The 16,150-nt window shown below is 37.7% G+C and overlaps 1 protein-coding gene across 1 annotated transcript in view; it reads left to right on the top strand.

Moving 5' to 3' along the window:
* The window catches only part of LOC126470015 (E3 ubiquitin-protein ligase RNF170), a 119,982-nt gene extending 105,107 nt beyond the window's left edge, over nucleotides 1-14,875 (top strand). Inside the window, exon 6 of the mRNA XM_050097490.1 lies at nucleotides 13,382-14,875. Within this exon, the coding sequence (XP_049953447.1) occupies nucleotides 13,382-13,663 (282 nt within the window). The 3' untranslated portion in view covers nucleotides 13,664-14,875. The remainder of the gene's footprint in view (nucleotides 1-13,381) is intronic.
* The last annotated feature ends 1,275 nt before the right edge of the window (nucleotides 14,876-16,150 follow it).

Genomic DNA, 16,150 nt, shown 5'->3' with positions numbered 1-16,150 from the left:
GATTTCGGGGGGAGAGGGCAAATTCATATTCTTGAGGAGAAAAACCTCGTTTCACAAAGCACCTAGCATCCAGCGCACGTCGGGCTATCGATTATTCATATGATTTTGAAACACACCTCTGCTGGTTTTTGGATATTTTTGAACACAGCCTTTAAGGTGATTTTTGAATGAATTGTAAGTTGATTTTTGAATGCATGCATAGTGAACATGAGGTCTGTGCCAGGGAAACCCTTGTCACATCTAGAAATGAACTTTCCCACAGACAAAATGGGATGGGGCTATACGAGCTGATCAGAATAAAGCTGAACCGGTGAATGCCAACTGCTGCTTGTTTAAGTGGTTGATTCGGTTTGCAAATGTTCAGCGCTGTTATAATTACTAGTGAAACCCATAGAGTCAGACTACCAGAGTGGAAATAAATAACTAACAGGAATAACAGGTAAGAAAGACTATGTATTATCTTCTCGTGTAGTCCGGGCTAGCAGCATTGTACGAACATGTAACAATGCCTAACCAGAGAATAATTGCAGGATAACTAAACCGGTGATTATGGCAGGGTTAGTAAAGTTAACCAGAGAACGAATTTTGACAGTGGTAGGAATAGTTACAGAATTAGCAATGACAACCTTGTTTGTTAGAATGAGGAAGGAGAAGAAATGGGGATATCACACAAATATGGAAGAATATAACAATTCCAAAATTATACAAAAATTTTGTTCTACCACTTTTCGGTCTCGTGCATAAGAAACTGTAGCGTATGAATGAAATGTGAAACTATTTACTAACATAAAGCTTTTTGATTTAGCAGGCCAAATAGGTATTTCGTATTGGTACTTCGTGAATTATATTGTTGTACTATAAAAATGATCATTATTGCCAAAACAGTCTTGCTTATTTGATGTGGTTACAATTGCTGCATTATTAGAAAAGCCTATTTCATTTTATCCAGCACATGGTGACAAAATAGAAGTAATCAGATAGAGAAACCACAACAGTGTTGGGTCCTTTTTGTATTAACAGCTTTTTCAATATTAGACGACGACATTTTGATTGTTCATGTAGCAAAACGTTTGACGAGCTTTGATGAGGTAATAGTTATTTTGCAGAAAGGAAAATGCACCATGTAAAGCTGTAGCAAGATCAGAGAGAAAAATTGCGAGGACCTAAGTATTGAAGAAATGCGTACTGTCTTGCCTATCTCTTGTCTTTACTTGTTTTAGGTATCCTATATTTAATTTTATGTCACATAGAAGAGTAAGTTATTAGCTAATAGGCAATAAAGAGACCACATTTTCTGAAGAGTTCTTGTTCTCCTGGTTACAAATAATCCCATCCAGTATTAATTGCGATTTTTTAATTTATTTATTTAGTTTATTTTTAAAAGGGGGCAAGATGTCAAACCGGCCAACTGGGAGCAGGAGAGACACTACAGGCCATTTTGATTTTCACTGTCCTGAAATAGTTTGATGGCATCCATTACAAAATATACACGTTTGAGTTCCACAGAGTGGTATAAGAATGTTGTTTGAAGAGGCGTGACACTGCACTTTGGTACACTTAAGGCCAAATAACATGTCTTACATTTCCTCGAAGATATATGTTTTATGTCTCTGACTCTCCAGAAAGACGTGCGCTACAAAATGAACTTATTTTTGAAAAGTCTTCTTTTTTCTAAATTTGTGCTGTTCTGATATGCAGAGCAGTCAGAGTTATTATGGGAGTGGGTAGTCTCCGTGTGACGCATGTTTACATTTACTGACTTTTTTCGTTTCCTCTTCATTTACTGCTATCACATCAAATGAAAACAAGATAGATTTCTATATGTGACGATAGTAACTGTTCTCTAAAGAACAGATACCATTGATGACCGTGCAGCTTCTCTAGAATAAATGATAATTAATTGAAACCCTCAGCTGCCGACAGGTGTTGTGGACATACCTTGATGGGGACAGCAGTTTCAGCTATCTAAATTTAGATTTCCATGGTTTGTAACTATTACTTTGTCAGTGAAGCACACTTTTCAAAAACATACTATAGCATCTCCTGTGTTGCTGATCAAACTGCCAAAACTATATACAACATTTGAAACCATATCCGTAGAGCGCCTGATATATTGACGTACAAAATGGTTGGAATTTATGTTGTTGCAAAATAAGAATGACTTACATATGGATGAGTCCACAGTCCATGCCAACACATCTCGTTCTATTGTTTCACCATATGGATTGATAGGCATCATAGCCAGAACAGCTTCTTTGCGTGCTCTGTCATATGTAGTTCTTATCCACTGTTGTTCATGTAGCCCATTCCCACTAGTGTCCTGATAATGTATGCAAATACGTGACGTGACAGACATTGGTGGTGAAGATAGAGATCCGTATACTGTTGTACTGTTCTGCCAGAATTTCTGTGACACTGATCATATCTAAGTAGCTTATTTAACTTCTCATTCATGTACACGCCAGCACACAAAAAAATATTGAAGTAGAAATGAGGTGTATTATAGTAGGCAGGTTGATATATGACATTTCTTATTATTTCTGCAACGCAAACAACTTAAAAGGACAAAAGCTTTGATATAATGAAAAGAGGCTGGTAGAGAACCTTGTTTGTTTGTGTGTTAATGAAATAACAGATATCAGCCATCATTGCTCTCATTTTGAGCACATTTTGCAGATACTTTTGGAAAAGTTACAAAGTTAAACTTAGCAAGCATTACGTAATTGTTATCGTAAATAGTTTAAAAAAAGGGGGGGGGGCTGTAATAAAATATATCTAGCTGAATTTCTTAGTTGATGCAATAGTTAAGATTGTAAAGTACAACACAAAATTGAATGCCTCTCTGTTTGCTATCATATGAGATGTGGCAATTAAATAACGAGAGTGGTATCAGGAATGTGATTTACTGCAAATGAAGTTACAACTAATTTTTATCCCCTTCAACATACATCCCTCCCCTATCTATACACCACTGCATGTGTGTGTCTTCCATTGTTCAAAGCTGTGCTGTAGGTCACCACTTTGACTCCCTCTCCCACAACTGTGCTGGTTTTTCTTCTGCCTCTTCAACAGACTGAAAATGTGTTCCCAACAATGTACTTTTTACTTTTGGATACAGATCAAAGTCACACAGAGTCAAATCTGGTGAATATGTAGGCTGTTTGAACACAGGAATCCTCTTGTCCACAAAAAAACTGTTTCACAAATATGGCATTGTTGACTGACGCATTGTCCTTATGCAGAATCCACGTTTCATTCTTCCACAGATGTTTAATTCATCATGCAAAAGTTGTCTTGCTGTCTCTTTGTTCATGTTCATTGAATGTTTGTGATCATCCAAATACTCAGACATTGACTGTTCCTCAGAACTTTCCGAATGTTGCTTCAGTTCTTGAACTCGTGGATTCACTAGGGCATTCCTCATTTTGTATCTCATTCTGACCTTCTGAAAACCGTTCGCACCATTGAGAAACTTGCATTCGTGACATAGTATTACCATCATACTTATCCCTTAACAAATGAAAACAATCTGTTGACGACTCTCTCTCTCTCTCTCTCTCTCTCTCTCTCTCTCTCTCGCTCTCTCTCTCTCTCTCTTTCTCTTTCTTTTTCTCTCTTTAACACACTGCTCTACAACCAAAACTCAGAAGCAGACTAAGGCAGATAGGGTTCAAGGTCAACTGTATTCCAATACCAGCCTTGTCCCATGTGGCTGCACAATAGGAGATGTTGCACAGTTGTGTTATTTAAGTGCCACACGTTATATACTGAAAACCTCATTTTCATTCTGTGAACTGTTCACAAAATAAAAAGGGTGTTACATTTTATGCGATTCTCAATGCATATGTGGAAAAAAAGGATTTGTGTGTGTATTTGTGTTTACTTCAGTCCTCCAGTAGCATCACAGTTCAGAATACATGTTTAACTGTAGGTCCCCACCCCCACCCCTTATACCTGACTGGGTAGATCACTTATAAAGATTCTAGGAGGGCACAAGCATGCCAACTCCAAAAGACCAATCATAGTAAAAAGGTCTGTGGTATTCAAATAAACTTTAAAGTTGTGGCAAGAACTTCTGTTCATTCTATGTATAAATGGCCTTCCATCTTACACTGATGTAACAAAAATAGTGCTGTTTGCTAGTGATAGAAGTATCATATATTATCTCACTCATAGCAGGGTTTCAGAAACAAGAAACCAACAGTAGCTGCTATATATGACTCTATATACAATCTTGCAAAAATTGTGGATGCTAAAGGCAAATAACAGGAATACTCCTAGACTTAACGAAAACATTTCACATGGTTCCAGAATGAAATTTTCACTCTGCAGCAGTGTGTGCGCTGATATGAAACACCTGTACAGATTAAAACTGTGTGCCTGACTGAAACTCAAACTCGGGAACTTTGCCTTTCGCAGGAAAGTGATCTACCAACTGAGCTACCCAAGCACACTCACAACCTGTCCTCACAGCTTTAATTGTGCTAGTACCTTGTCTCCTACATTCCAAACTTCTGTGCTTGAGCAATTGCTCGCAAAAGGCAAAGGTCCTGAGTTCGAGTCTCGGTCCAGAACACAGTTTCAATCTGCCAGGAAGTTTCTTTTCACATGGTTAACTACACTGTTCTCCTTAGGAAATTTGAAAACTTTTGCATTAGGGGATTATCAAATGAATGAATTCAGTCATTCATATTCAGCCATAGACAGAATGTTAGCATAAGATTTTGGACAACAAAACTAGATTAGTCTCGGAGTGCATGTGAAAGACAGCCTCAGTCATCCTGGTATTGCACAAAGGTCTGCCGTGGGACCATTTCTTCTTCTTAACTATGGGAATGACAAGATATTAAATATTGCAGCCCACAAAATAATTTTATTTACTGATGACACAACAGTTATAATAAAAGCTGACAAAATTTAGGATCTTCGAGAAAAAATAAACAGTCAGTAAACAACTCAGTGACTGGTCTCACTTAACCCAGCTAATTATTGTTAACAATAAAACAGTAGTCACCAAGATTAAAAAATGTGCATGCTGCCACTAGCTAGTTAATAGTTTAGGATTGATGTGTGGGGATTGTAAATTGTGGTTTCACTGTGGTGAATGCAGTGGGACAAAAGAAGGCATTTCTAACGAGGCTGTCCCATGGATCTGTAGTTACTGTGTAAACAGGAAGAGTGTAGAGTTAGAGGTTAAGATTTTTGCCATTAAGGCAGAGATTGAGGCTGCAAAAATTGAATTATAGCATATCAAGGGGTGGGAAGACAGTGAGGTATGAAAAAAGATGACAGGAGAGGGGTGAAAAGGGAGTAGTTTGTGAAGAAGTTCGATTGACCTGTAGAGGAAAGAAGGGTGCTGCAGGTTTCAGAAGACAGGTCAGAAACTAAGTTCAGGAAGGAAAAAGGTCTTGCTGCTAGGAAGCAGTATGGGAATTGTGTCGGCCAATATATGCAGGAAAACTGAGGATTAAGGTACTAGGTCACAAGTATTGTAAAACCTAGCGCTAGCCTGGGTCATATGATAGTGGATATTGAGGAACTGATTAGGGATCTAAGTGAAAAAACCAGGGTTTGATAATTTGGGGAGCAGGCAACAGCCAGGCAAAGAATCAGGAGTGACCTGGAGAATCTACAGGCAACAACATCACACACAAACATGGGCTTTGTTTAGGTTCTGCAGTGGCATGATAGACCTTGGATGAATGAAGCCATCGGGTGAGTTAATCTGGAACTGATTGATTTGTTGTTGACTTGGGACGGAGCTCTCTTTAGTATTATGCCAGTTGCTGCTGTTGGGAGATGAGGATTATACAAGACACGGCCTACACAATAACAGGAAGGGTAAAGATAGATTATCTGAACTGACAGCTAAACATGGGAGGAGGGAGGGGGGAGTGGAGGAGTGTGGACTTTGCCACCAATTGCAGAATTCCTGTGATTATAGGTGCGAGACAAGTTTTTTTTAGTTGCCTCATTCAAGTTGACTGCTTTGAAATGGGTCCAGATAAATGGTCACACTTGTCTGAATAACCTTATCATCATGCTTTGGAATTTTAAAGGACTGAAAAACAAAAGTAAAGAAAGTCTTGTCTGTTTACACAGTCTCAAATGTCAAAAGTAATTGGATGTATTATGTCTGCCTGAGCGTCCTTTCAATACAGGAATCCATTTGTGTTGAACTTGGAATACCATAAATTAGCAGTACATTTCTTAATGAAAATAAGGAGATTGGAGGAGTCGTCATGTTTGTTGGAAATAACATTAAGTTCAAATCTTTTGATACCAGTGGTTTCTCCTTAGATCAACAATCGGATGTCTTTGCATGTGAATTGCTGCTACCAGAAAATTCATTTATAGCTGTTACAGTATATAGATTCCTACTGGGAAACTTTCAAATATTCTTACAAAAATGTGAGTCATTATTATTCTGTCTAGACAGATGTTAGTAATTACTGACCAGTCTCACGACTTACCTCCTTGTGGAATGCTCTGGGAAGAATTGTGTGTGTAAGAACCTTAGCATACCTGTCTCAGAATTTAGTCGGCATCAATTTGGATTTCAGAAGCGGGTCTCCAAAGAACATACTGCCTGTCAGTTCACCAATTATACAAATTTTAATGACAAAATATTACCAACTTTTTCCTGTAACTTGATGAAAGCATTCGATTGTTTAGTTCACAGTATTCTCCTAGAGAAGCACATATATTGTGGTTTTGTAGATCATGCTGGTAAATGGTCTACATGTTTACAAGTGCCACAGAGATCGATACTGGGTCCACTGCACTGTTTTTGTTATATATAAATGGTCTTCCATTATATATCCAAGAATCAGATGTAGTTTGCTTTGCTGCTGTTACAAGTATAATAATCACAATATTATGAAAAGGATATATTGCCACTCACCATATAGCAGAGATGGATAAATGAGTAGTGTTTTGTGTGTGTGTGTGTGTGTGTGTGTGTGTGTGTGTGTGTGTGTGTGTGTGTCGGCGCGCAAGTTGGTGACTCTTCTATATGGTGAGTAGTAGTGCATTCTTTTCATAATATTGTCATTATTCCATCCTGGATTTTTCATTGTTTAAGTATAATAATCAAGCGTAACAGAGTAACTCCAACACTTGAAACTGTAAGTAATATTTTCTTGAAAATTAACAATTAGTTCTCTCCCAATGGACTGTCACTGAACTTAGCTGAAACACAATACATGCAATTCAGTCCTGACCACAGGATTGGAAATAATGTGTGAGAGTAAATCAATAAATGAAACAGAATCTTTGTAAATTCTTTGGTGTTTATTTTTATATGAACGTGAGCTGGAAGTCACATGTTGCAGATCTCCTTAAATGTGTTAGCTGTGCAACTTTTGCATCACTGATTATATCAGATTTTGGAGATGCAAGTGTAAGAAAAAGTTGAATTACTTTTCCTACTTTCATTCACTAATGTCTCACTGCATCCTATTCAACTCATTGGTGAAGAACGTGTTCGTTGCACAAAAGCAAATAATAAAGATAATATGTGGTGTCCACCCAGAACCTCTTGTCGACAGCTCTTTAAACAGTTGAGGATCTGACAACCTCCTCACAGTACATTTACTCTCTTATGAAGTTTGTTCTCAGTGAATCACATTCTGAAAACAACAGTAACATTCATAAATATAGTACTAGAAGGAGAACTGATATACACTACATCACTGTCATCGTGTAGTACAGAAAGGAGTGAGGTATTCAGCCATAAAAATCTTTGACCATTTACTGAGTGATTTTAAGAATTTACTTGATTGTAAAATAATTTTGTGGATAGTAAAATTAAATTAAAACACAAACTGAAACCACATGTGCTTGATAACTCCTCCTGCTCCATAGAAGAATTACTAGATATAGTATCTTTATGTGGTTTGGTTATATTTATTAAATTTTGTTGTAGATAAAGATAAAAAAATCTAGTTATATAAATGGCCAGCTTGTAACAACGTTTTCATAGAGAAAATGTGGTTCATTTTAAAACCTGCTGACATGTTTTGTGTCATAGCAAGTTTTTGCAAATATGATTCATAGGACATATAAAAACCTAAACTATACAGGGTGGTCCATTGATAGTGACCGGGCCAAATATCTCACGAAATAAGCATCAAATGAAAAAACTACAAAGAACAAGCCTCGTCCAGCTTGAAGGGGGAAACCAGATGGCGCTATGGTTGGCCTGCTAGATGCCACTGCCATAGGTCAAACGGATATCAACTACGTTTTTTAAAAATAGGAACCCCCATTTTTTATTACATATTCATGTAGTACGTAAAGAAATATGAATGTTTTAGTTGTACCACTTTTTTTGCTTTGTGATAGATGGCGCTGTAATAGTCACAAACGTATAAGTACGTGGTATCACGTAACATTCTGCCAGTGTGGACGGTATTTGCTTCATGATACATTACCCATGTTAAAATGGACCGTTTACCAATTGCAGAAAAGGTCGATATCATGTTGATGTATGGCTGTTGTGATCAAAATGCCCAACGGGCATGTGCTATGTATGCTGCTCGGTATCCTGGACGACATCATTCAAGTGTCCAGGCTATTCATCTACATCTACATCTACATCTATACTCCGCGAGCCACCTTACGGTGTGTGGCGGAGGGTACTTATTGTACCACTATCTGATCCCCCCTTCCCTGTTCCATTCACGAATTGTGCGTGGGAAGAACGACTGCTTGTAAGTCTCCGTATTTGCTCTAATTTCTCGGATCTTTTCGTTGTGATCATTACGCGAGATATATGTGGGCGGTAGTAATATGTTGCCCATCTCTTCCCGGAATGTGCTCTCTCGTAATTTCGATAATAAACCTCTCCGTATTGCGTAACGCCTTTCTTGAAGTGTCCGCCACTGGAGCTTGTTCAGCATCTCCGTAACGCTCTCGCGCTGACTAAATGTCCCCATGACGAATCGCGCTGCTTTTCGCTGGATCATGTCTATTTCTTCTATTAATCCAACCTGGTAAGGGTCCCATACTGATGAGCAATACTCAAGAATCGGACGAACAAGCGTTTTGTAAGCTCGCCGGATAGTTATGTTATTTAAGGAAACAGGAAGTGTTCAGCCACATGTGAAATGTCAACCACGACCTGCGACAAATGATGATGCCCAAGTAGGTGTTTTAGCTGCTGTTGCAGCTAATCCGCACATCAGTAGCAGACAAATTGTGCACGAATCGGAAATCTCAAAAACGTCAGTGTTGAGAATGCTACATCAAATCGATTGCACCCATACCATATTTCTATGCACCAGGAATTTCATGGCAATGACTTTGAACGTCGTGTACAGTTCTGCCACTGGGCACAAGAGAAATTACAGGATGATGACAGATTTTTTGCACATGTTGTATTTAGCGACGAAGCGTCATTCACCAACAGAGGTAACATAAATCAGCATAATATGCACTATTGGGCAACAGGAAATCCACGAAGGCTGCAACAAGTGGAACATCAGTGATCTTGTGGCGGGATAATGTACGGTGTGGCATTATGGGAGGAAGGATAATTGTCCCCCATTTTATCGATGGCAGTCTAAATGGTGCAATGTATGCTGATGTCCTACGTAATGTTCTACCGATGTTACTACAAGATGTTTCACTGCATGACAGAATGGCGATGTACTTCCAACATGATGGATGTCCGGCACATAGCTCGCGTACGGTTGAAGCGGTATTGAATAGCATATTTCATGACAGGTGGATTGGTCGTCGAAGCACCATATCATGGCCCGCACGTTCACCAGATCTGACGTCCCCAGATTTCTTTCTGTGGGGAAAGTTGAAGGATATGTGCTATCGTGATCTACGAACAACGCCTGAAAACATGCGTCAGTGCATTGTCAATGCATGTGCGAACATTACGGAACTACTCGCTGTTGAAAGGAATGTCGTTACACTTATTGCCAAATGCATTGATGTTGACGGACATCATTTGGAGCATTTATTGCATTAATGTTTTATTTACAGGTGATCACGCTGTAACAGCATGGGTTCTCAGAGAAAGTTCACAAAGGTACATGTATCACATTGGAACATCCGAAATATAATGTTCAAATGTACCTACGTTCTGTATTTTAATTTAAAAAACCTACCTGTTACCAACTGTTCATCTAAAATTGTGAGCCATGTGTTTGTGACTATTACAGCGCCATCTATCACAAAGCGAAAAAAGTGGTCCAACTAAAACATTCATATTTCTTTACATACTACACGAATATGTAATAAAAAATGGGGGTTCCTATTTTAAAAAAACACAGTTGATATCCGTTTGACCTGTGGCAGCGCAATCTAGGGGGCCAACCATAGCGCCATCTGGTTTTCCCCTTCAAGCTAGACATGTTTTGTTCTTTGTAGTTTTTTCGTTTGGTGGTTATTTCATGAGATATTTGGCCCGGTCATGATCAATGAACCACCCTGTATACCTGAGCAATAAATGGTGGGCAGGCCCAGCCACAGTTGCAGACAACAGCTGCACCTTGAGTAACACATCTTTAACAAACAAACCATCCTTCAAATAGCTTATTTATCTTGGATATGAATAGTAATTGATTATTTGTCTTTGGTATGAACTGTACATCATTTTGGCAAGATTACTGCCAAGAGCTAGCATTTTGGCACACCTACACTCATTGTTGGAAGTACTGCAAACAACTGAGTATTCTTTTGAAAGGTGAGTGTATTTGTGTATGCCACAGTTGCTTCAGGTGATTGTAAGTTTAGTTTCATGAACAAAATAATTATGCAAGATAGTTTAGGCATTCCATATAATCTGTTGGAAGCAAAACGACGTCATCTGAATTCAGCAAAAGTGATCAAAATTTTGAATCAACCATTCCTGAGTGGCTTGAAGATGCAGCTCTTTTTGATCAGGAAGATTACAGTGATTCAGACAGTGATAGTCCCCAGGATAATGATTCTGCATCTTGTAGCATTTCAAGTGAAGATAGCCAACAGAAGTGCTGATTTCTTTATTGGTCATGATGGAACTGAGTGGATTAAAGCAAAATTTGAGTACACAATGTCATGGAAATTGCACCTGATTCAATAATAGATAGTGTAACTGTCACACTAAGAAAACGTGGGACTATTACACAAAGAAGGAAGAAAATGTGCATTGTACTAGTTTAGAAGGTAGGTACATTGTTATCAATAAAAAGTTGGCAGAATATTAAACTTAGAAAATGAATTTTTTGCTGTCTGATCACAAAAACAAACCAGTGTTGCTTCAACTACAGTGAAAACACTAACAAAGACATTGAGAGGAATCTCAACAAATACTAGAACGGAAAATTTTGCACATTTCCTGTCATTTGAAGAACTATTGCAGGAAAAGATTACAGCAGTGACAAAATGATGAGGAAATTCCATCAGAGATGAAGGTCTCATAGTCCAGAGAAGTTTCATCTTAATCATTTGACTATTTGGTTTTGAAGACAATTTGACAACAGTAGGTTATGTGCCCAAAAAGAGCAAAAGTGTCATCCAGTTCAGTTCTCTGCACCACGGTGCCATGGCAGATGAAGAACGTAAAAAGAAGCCAGAGAGAATTTTATTCAATGATAAAACTAAATCAGGAGTTGATGCTCTTGACCAGAAGGCATGTACATTGAAATGCAAGTGACAGTCAAGAGGATAGCCTTTTGATTTATGGACAAATGTAATGGATGTAGCACCTATAATTATTTTCACAGCAGCATCCTAACTACCAGGAGGACAGATCTGATAAATGGAGAATTTTCCTGAAGGAGTTAGGGTAAGAAACAGTACATCCTCATGTGGAGAAAAGGGTCAGCAACACACCCCTCCAGAAGAATGTTTTACAAGCCATGGCACCTTTTAGAGTTACTCGCCAACAACTGAAGGTTCTGGAAATGGACTATCACAAATATATGATGTTTTGTGTGCCCACATTGGTTACACAAAAAAAATATCGTCAAACATACCGCAAATGCACATAAAATATTTGTAAGAACATTGTGTCAATAAAAGAGAGAGAGAGAGAGAGAGAGAGAGAGAGTGTGTGTGTGTGTGTGTGTGTGTGTGTGTGTGTGTGTGTGTGTGAGCTGAACTCCTGGTGTAAGGCCAGTAAAACTGAAAGTTTGTTATCTCAGGATAATTATAACCTAATTTATGATATTGTTTCATATCCTAAAATGAAGGTCACAATATCATAATCAATACTTTCATTTTCACTCCTCCAAGCCCATTGTTATGTGATAGTTTTGTGTTAATATATAGCTTTTGTTCTGAGGTAGCAGTCTTATAGACCCCCCCCCCCCCTCATGGATTTTTGAGAGTCCAGGCACTCGTGCCTCCAAAGATAAAAGTGACGCATAGATCGACTGACTTATTGACTGCCAAATGACAATATTGGATAGAGACTAGAGGGCTGTTCTGGCATGTGATCAGGTGTAGTTGTGTTACCAGCATTTCAGTGATAAAATAAAGACCAAATAAAATTAAAAACAAGACATCTATTTTATTTTAGAGGAATATAGGCGTGAGGAAATTCAAGTGTAGGCTTGATTCTTAAACAATTTGGGCTGGAGGGGGTGTAGGAATTACCATTATCGATTGAATCTTGGACAGAATATCAAGGCTTGTTTTAAAAATAAGCAAAAGGTATACTGAAACATTGTAAGGAGGAGGAAGAAGGAGAAGTAGTCTATGATGAGTTAGAGGGGCTAATAAATGGTAACAGCTCACTGTAGATGATTATGATGATGGTGATGATAGTGGGAGTTTTGTGAAGGTGAATTTAGAAGAGGGAGGTGAAAAAGCCCTTTTCTTTTCTGGATATTTATTAGACATAGAAAGAAACAAAATATAAACTGAAATACGTCAAAAATAAAAAGGTAAGTAGGATATAAAATTTTCTTTAATGGTTTCGATGTTTGTTCAGTATTCTTGCATCAAGTCAGTTGTGGAATAACATTTACCAAAGTAGTTTTGTCATCATAAGGCTTGATCAGCTGGTTTAGTGGATTTTGGTCTCGTTGAAAAATACAAAATATTGATGACAAATAGAATAGATTCAACAAATTTGTCCTTTAATCGTGGGCATGCTGAACTAATTACCTTTATCAGACACAAATCCTAATCACCTGTACCACCAATTAAACTGTTTAAGAAGTAGTTTTGGTAAAAGTTTTGTGAAGACAGCATTGTATTCCGTGTAACTTCAGAATGAAATACTTCTTTATATCAGTTGAAGCCCTGATATTATAAGAGATAGCCATTTAGTATCTCCCCCCCCCCCCCCCCCCCCAATTCCAGAATGACTTCACAAGATAGTGTGGTTATTATATATGATCTAATATTCATTATTTTTACTTTGTGTCTGTTTCAGATCCCAGAGTTTATCAGAGATATTCCTTTTTTAATCCGCAACTTCACAGCAGATTTTTTTTCTGTGAGAGGGCTCTTCTATCTCTTCCAGTTGCGAATGGGTTTCTGCATTAGTGTTGCAATTGCATACTTGTTGTCACCACTGGACATAATTCCTGAATCTGTTTATGGCATTTTAGGTTTGGTTGATGATCTTTTTGTTTTTGTGTTATTGTGTATGTATGTAAGTGTTGCATATCGTGGACTTGTTCTGAATGATCCATTCCTGCCTCACAGATACTAATTGTAATTCACTTACTATTGCATATGAAGACTGTTACAGTAAGTGTTCTCTGTGTTCTGTTTACTGGCATGATTGATTGTGATACTAGGGACAGAGACTTGAAATCTTCATCTGACCAGTTTGTCAAAATATTATTATAGGTTTGCTCAAAATATATGTATATATTATTTATCCATGCTAAACTGCAAAACTGTGATAAATTAAAGCTGATATACATTGCATCTAAATATTTTTAATACAAATTTACTGAATATATCTTTAGTTATACTTGATCTCTCTCTCTCTCTCTCTCTCTCTCTCTCTCTCTCTCTCTTTTTTATGTTATGTTGATGTTCAGCTCTCAGGAGTTTTGTCATGTGGTCTTATTGAAATGACACTATGTTTTGCTGTCAGAATCTGCTCATGTACTGAAGTAGTAGAGGTAAGAGGTTAATCTTGTTGTAATTCTCGCTTTCTTGACCTTGCATCGTTTTATTATAACTGTGGACCAAGTTTCAGTGGGCAAGGTTTCTCTTGCTATGTGTAACCATTGATTGATTAATGGTTGTTGACCTATTGACATATGCAGTTAACAGTATTGACAGTGAGCGAATGTCAAATGACGGAATTCCTGCTCTACAGATTCATGCCTGTAGCACATGACAGATAGAAGTTGAAATATACATGAACTGAGTAATAGCTAATCAGAGTGAAGAACTGTTGAATTTATTGGGCCACAGTGTACTACCTGTATTGGTAATACTTCTCCCCAAGTATGGAAAATTGGGACAGAAAGAGTGATGATGGAGAAACTGTTCGTGCATTTGTAGTAACTGATGATACTGCAGAATGCTTTAGAAAGATTAAGAAGGTTACAGAGAGAACTCCTGAACGTTGTACTCTTGCAGATTCAGAACAGAAAACGTAAATTATTCCTGCATTATGTAATATAAGAAAAATATAGCACTGTGATATTATTTGGTTGAGGATTTCCTGTTTACTAGAAGGAAATAAATAACGATGAATGAAAGAGTTTTAAGTGACTTACGTTGTTTGATTTTTTTGCTTTGTGTGTGTTGTTATGGAGTAGCTCCCATGATGATAAATTCATTGACTGAATATGTCAGTAAATATTTGTCAGAGTTGTTTAGTAAACAGAGGTGCATGATCTGTTTTGTGAACCAATTTATTTATTATTTGTAACCATAAATTAAATAAATGAGATACTGAAAATGCATTATTTTCTGCACATGCCTCCTATCTTTTAAAACTTTGTGCCTTTTGAGTGCATAGCAATGATTACACATAGAGGGAACTTCTGTCTGTGTCCGATAGCCAGAATGTTCTAGACCATGTGCTGTTTTCCAATCATATACTTAGATTCAGTTCTTGAAATATTTCAGAATTTTGAAGGTGAATGAGGAGCGAGAGGAGTTTACACCTTCCCCAGTCCTGGCACTGCATGACAACAATGCCAAGAAAGAAAAACTTACTGTTGCTAGCAGTTATATGATAGGCACAGATCTAGTGTAAATCTAAAAAGGTACTGAAAATATGACTGCCTTAGCTACTCTTCAAGTCATCGAACAATTCCTGTAAAATCAAGGAGTACCACCTTGCTGTTATTTTGGAGATCAGGAAATCCAGTCTCTATTTCCATAGTAGACTATTAACAATCGTAGTGGAATAGTACTCTCTATTTTGATTGACAAGCCTTGAGGATCTATCAAAACAACTGACAAAATGGGCCATAAGAGTTGAGGTTATAACGCCAAAATGGAGTCCAAAATTGACACACACATCCGAATTCTGTCTTTCATTGAACAACCAGCATAGGTAACATTCCAGTCATCACTGTAGTAATAGCTATCGCTGTATCTCTGGAAGTGCAAAAAATTACGTCTTGTAGATCTTATTTCAGAGATAATATGTATCAATATGATTTTACAGGAATATGTATCAAACATACCTACAACTATACTTCAGAAAACACACTGCAGTTATGAATATTTAGATACAAGGCTATCAGTACATTGCCTCTCCAGGCATGTAATGCCTTGCTTTATCTCCTTAAAAATGTGACTCATAAGAGGTTTAAGGAAAACCCTTTTTACACACTTGAAGACTTAAGACTGTTAAGGAAATTCCTTTATTTCATAAATCAGAGCATCTTGTTACACAGCTGTCAACAGGGTAGGTCTTTCATTGGCATACTACCACACCCAGTGACCTTTAAAAAATTATCTTAATTCCCCAATTTTAGAAATACAAACTGCCACTGGTGTATAATTATTATTGTGGTCTTCAGTCCAAAGGTTGGTTTAGTCCACCTCTCCATGCTAGTCCATCCTATGCACATCTCGTCATCGCTGTATAACTACTGTAACTATGAGGGTTGACTGAAAAGTAATGCCTCCACTTTCGTAACTCTTCAACAGTAGGCATCATTGGTATGTGGCAGGTACTGTTTGTTCCATAACCTCTTCTCTACAGCACCTGTTGGTGGGA

Source organism: Schistocerca serialis, chromosome 3 (assembly GCF_023864345.2).
Source record: "Schistocerca serialis cubense isolate TAMUIC-IGC-003099 chromosome 3, iqSchSeri2.2, whole genome shotgun sequence".
Taxonomy (NCBI): Eukaryota; Metazoa; Arthropoda; class Insecta; order Orthoptera; family Acrididae; genus Schistocerca; species Schistocerca serialis.
This window is presented reverse-complemented; position numbering and strand designations above follow the sequence as displayed.